The sequence below is a fragment of the Necator americanus genome, chromosome II (assembly GCF_031761385.1).
Source record: "Necator americanus strain Aroian chromosome II, whole genome shotgun sequence".
Lineage (NCBI taxonomy): Eukaryota > Metazoa > Nematoda > Chromadorea > Rhabditida > Ancylostomatidae > Necator > Necator americanus.
Window position 1 is genome coordinate 23,294,936 of NC_087372.1, and position 4,326 is coordinate 23,299,261.

At 47.8% G+C, this 4,326-nt stretch overlaps 2 protein-coding genes across 3 annotated transcripts; both read right to left on the reverse strand.

Annotated features, from left to right (window-relative positions):
- Positions 1–355: 355 nt before the first annotated feature.
- Positions 356–4,326, reverse strand: RB195_019156 (uncharacterized protein; the record flags this gene model as incomplete). 2 transcript variants are annotated; one of them, XM_064186887.1, is made up of 3 exons in its annotated part: positions 356–727; positions 2,477–2,818; positions 4,213–4,326. In XM_064186887.1, 3 exons carry the CDS (start codon positions 4,324–4,326, stop codon positions 356–358), a joined length of 828 nt encoding a protein of 275 aa, XP_064042767.1. The 2 variants fall into 2 exon arrangements, with proteins under 2 accessions (XP_064042767.1, XP_064042768.1); XM_064186886.1 differs by lacking the exons at positions 2,477–2,818; positions 4,213–4,326 and having other exon boundaries at positions 356–637.
- Positions 2,287–2,613, reverse strand: RB195_019157 (uncharacterized protein; the record flags this gene model as incomplete). Its single annotated transcript, XM_064186888.1, has 1 exon — positions 2,287–2,613. The coding sequence occupies one exon, from the start codon at positions 2,611–2,613 to the stop codon at positions 2,287–2,289; it is 327 nt and encodes a 108-aa protein (XP_064042769.1).

Sequence of the window (4,326 nt, forward strand, 5' to 3'; positions counted from 1 at the left end):
AGGTGGGCTTCTGGAATTGCGAGGTCCCATGAAATGAATTGTCTTAGTCGTCACGATGAACTCAGAGAGTCTATCTCCCTGTTCATTCCATTGTAGGCCGTTTATTCCGATGTGAAGTTCCTCAAGCCTTCTTCTTGAGCCAATTTTGGAGTTGAAGCAGGGATTGAACCACATCTTCTCATTAGCAGATGTCCGATTCGGGTCGTAAGTTGTTCGAAGAGGTCGATGTTCTTTGCCATACTTGCGTTGATGAGCACGCCAACTTCACCAGCTCATCTTCTGTCGCGTGTTCCTGAGAACAGTTCTTCTCCAGTTTCATATACGGCGTTGAGAGGGTGGCATCGTCTCGTCTCAGTCAGTCCGATGACGTCGTACTTAATCTTCCTGGCTTTCGTCTTAGAGTCGTTGTTGCAGAGTCCGCCTTCCTGCTTCTTGTCTTCCATTTGGTTCTATCCATTGCATCAGCCGTACACAAACGCGCATCTATCATATCCAGCTTCACACGGTCCAACCAGCAAATCTTTGGCCTCCCTCGCGGCCTCACACTTGAAACGTCGAGCTTCAGAGCGGTTTTGGCAACAGAATTTTCCTCTCGCCGCAGGGCGTGACCAAACCATCTCAGTCGCACCTCCTTCATCTTCTCAGCTATCGGGATGACGACGAAGATGGAGCGTACAGTGCCGTTGGATACTTTGCCTTTTAGCGTTACACCACCTGATCCAAGGTACTAGAAACAGTCCACCTTATTTAATTCGGTGCCGAATTGAACCATCCTCTATCCTTGTTTCGCACTACATGCACTCAGTCTTTGATACATTGAGGTGCAATCCATGTTGCTGCAGCCGATCCTTCCAAGACTGTACTTGTTTCTGAAGATCATCTCGAGACTCCGACGCGGGCATGAGATCGTCGGCAAAGAGTAGGGTTCACGGATGCTGCTTCTGGATTCCCTTCGTCATCGTGTCCATGCACAGTGTGAACGGCAGGGGTGAGAGTGATGAACCCTGATGAGCCCCTACTAGTATAGGGAATGGCTTGCTTGCTCCAGCAGCACACCGTACAACGCTGGTAGGCATTGCCTAAAGCAGCTTAGTCCACCGCACATATTCTTCTGGTACTCTACGCGATCTCATTCTTCTCGAGTTCGAGAAAAACAAGATGCACACTGCGGTTCTTCTCTCGATGCTTCTCCAGGGGGATGCATGCACGACAGCATGGATAGCATCCATATTGCTGCAGTCCCTCACAAAGCCGCACTGGTTGAGTGAAACGTTGACAATCTTCCTCAGACGAGCTTCCAGGACACGCTCAAAAACCATCATCGTATGGCACAGCAGTAGTATAGGCCTGTACGAAGTGCAGTCAACAATGTCTCTTTTCCCTTTCCAGATAGGCACGGTCACGGAAGTTTGCGGCTGGAGTCCGTCCTTGTGCAACGTTGTTAAATAGAGTTGAGAGCTACACGGACCCTCGATCTCCTAGCAGCTTTCAGACATCAGTAGGTATGTCATCAGGGCCGGTTGCCTTGTTCGACTTCATTTTTGCGAGGGCAGCACTGACTTCGACGGCAGTAATTGGTAGAACAAGACCCACGACGCTGGAAACAGTTGAGATGGGAGGATGTCAGAACTCACAAGTTACACAAGTGATTGTAGTACTCTCGCCACCTCTCCAGGATCTGAATAGAGCGACGCAAAACGGCTCCATCAGCTCTCTTAACGACCTTGGTGTATTCCATATCCAACTATGAGCGATGACGCCCTCTGATTAAACGATACACTGCTCGCTCGCCTTCTCTGGTATCAAACATGTCGTACACAGTCTTGTAGCGGTCCGACTTCGCCTTAAAGACTGCCTTCTTAGCCTCCCTCTTCGCCGCTAGGTAAGCACCCCAATCTTCAGGCTGACGTGTCCTCCACCAGAGTTTATATTTGGATTTCTTCTCACGAATTGCCGCCTGAACGTCCTCGTTCCAAAACCACGTAGCCTTTTGTATATGGCATACCTAGAGTAGTCTTTCCCCAAATACTCTCCGCGGTCAAGCGTATGCCGCTGGAAGTAGATGACCACATTTCCTCCACACTATGACTAGGGTGGGGAAGTGTAGATGGAGCCACGGACGCGAAAAATACCTCCTTTCGATCTTTCATATTCCACCATTTGATGCGCTGGGTTTCAGTCCTTGGAAGTCTCCTCTTTGGAAGGGAGATTTTTAAGTCCATGACAAGCAGAAGGTGCGACCTGGTCTGTAGGGATGACTTTTGAATCCTGCACAAGTCGGCAATCTCATCGGCGTAACATCCAGAAATCTATTTGTGTTTCACAACGACTGCTGATGTACGTGATCAAATGCGATTTTCTTTTCCGATACTGCGTGTTAGCAATGATCAAGTCACTTGCGACACCATACTCCAGGATTCGCAATCCGTCGTCGTTGCGAGCTCCAAAACCGTATCCACCATGACAACTCTCGAACCTGTCTTTCCGAGAACCGACATGTCCGTTGAAGTCTCCTCCGATTAGAAGTACTTCCTTCCAGGGATTGGACGTACTGCGCCAGATCTTCCCAAAAGCACGCCTTCTCTTCTTCACTACAGCCCATCTGTGGCGCATAAGCAGAGACGACTCGCAATTCCACTTCTCCTGTATCTACTCTTACAGCATTCAGGCGATCCGATAGTCGATCCACCGCTGTGACGCTGTTTTTAATCGTCCCGTTCAATATGGTACCAACGCCATTGCGATTTGATGTGCCGTAGTAAATGAGCTTGTAGCCATCGCCTATTTCCCTTGACTTGCAGCCTTTCCAGCGAGTCTCCTGTACACAACATATGTTAACCCGGCGTTTTCTGAGACTGTCTGCCAGTTCACGACTTTTTCCGCTAAGCGTCCCAACGTTAAGTGTTGCCAAGCGCACTGGATGTTGTTAGCGATGGCGGACTAACTTCGTTGGTCGGCTCCGTCCTCTAGCCGGTAACTCTCACATATTTGCCACATTGGCCGGGCGAGGACAATGTGCGTCGCTTCTGAGGGACGCCCTAGCTTCTGAAGAGAAGATAGCAGACATTAGCAGTATGACACTTGATTGCAGTCTTTTGGCCGGACCGAAATGCGGGGTACAAGGATGTCATGAGTCGGTCCTAACTCAGCGGAAGTCAGTCCTAGCTCAGCGCCACGTAGCCTCGCGACTAACCGGCTATGATCCCTCTAGTGAGGGAGATATGTGGGCCATGGGTAATATTAGTACACATTTACATGGCACAAACAACCACTTGTGTAGTCATATCTTTCTTCAAAAATTTAGCAAATTTTTGTTCTACGGCTGTACGTGCAGGTAAATCTATAGACATTACAGGCAAATAACAACAAGAGAGGTATTTTGCCATACAGAGAATTAGTTATTGAATTGGAACAACCTTTAATATAGAGAAAAGTGATGACAAACATGCATTCTCGCGAATTGTATCCGTGGTGCAAGTAGTTGTGATTCTGAGATTTCGATGTTGGAGAACTTCTTGCAAACGTTTTCAGTCGTATCCATGTTCAAATAGATATTTGTAAACATTAATGTCAACTTAGATAGGGTTTAGCGCAGTCGGTTAGAGGTTCCGCTCTCTGCACACGATCGATCGGAGGTTCGAATTTGGCATAGTGCTCACAGGTCATCCCCCGCAGGTCACTGTGTAGGGTGGTTACTTGTTCTTAGGCCTCAAAGTATTTTGAATTGAAGTGAACGTGATGGCGCATCCCAAGCGGATTGATTAACGCCACACATTTTATCCTTTATGCTTTTATCTCTTGAAAGCGCTAGCGATAAGGCGATATAAAAGCGATAAGGCGATATAAAAGAGCTCGTGGCGCTCGTCCGACCCACCGTATATATTTGCTGTTGGAAGTACAGAAGTATATGTGAAATACATAGTCGATTATGGATATGATATCACGGATAGTCGGATGTAGCAGGTGCGGTGACGGTTGTCCCTCTAGCAATTTATTAGCCTCTGTTTCGACTTTCTTAAGCCAGACAAATACTAAAGAGATCTTCGTATTTGCTACTTAAGTGCATACCTGGAACAAGTGGTAGTCTAGAGGGCCCCGAAAACGGCCCTCTCTCCATCCACACTATTCCCCAGTCCTCTTCCCTTCGGATAACATCTGTCCCGTTTCGTTAAGCATTTCCTGAAGCATGAACTGTCCAATTCTTTCACTTACCTTAAATCCGCTGTTGAGGTGTTCTTTGAGTCTGACTCCTCCAGTTTCTGGTCCCAGGGAGTTGCAACTCTCCCACAAAGATAGAATACTGTGATAAACACCCGGTGAATGCAT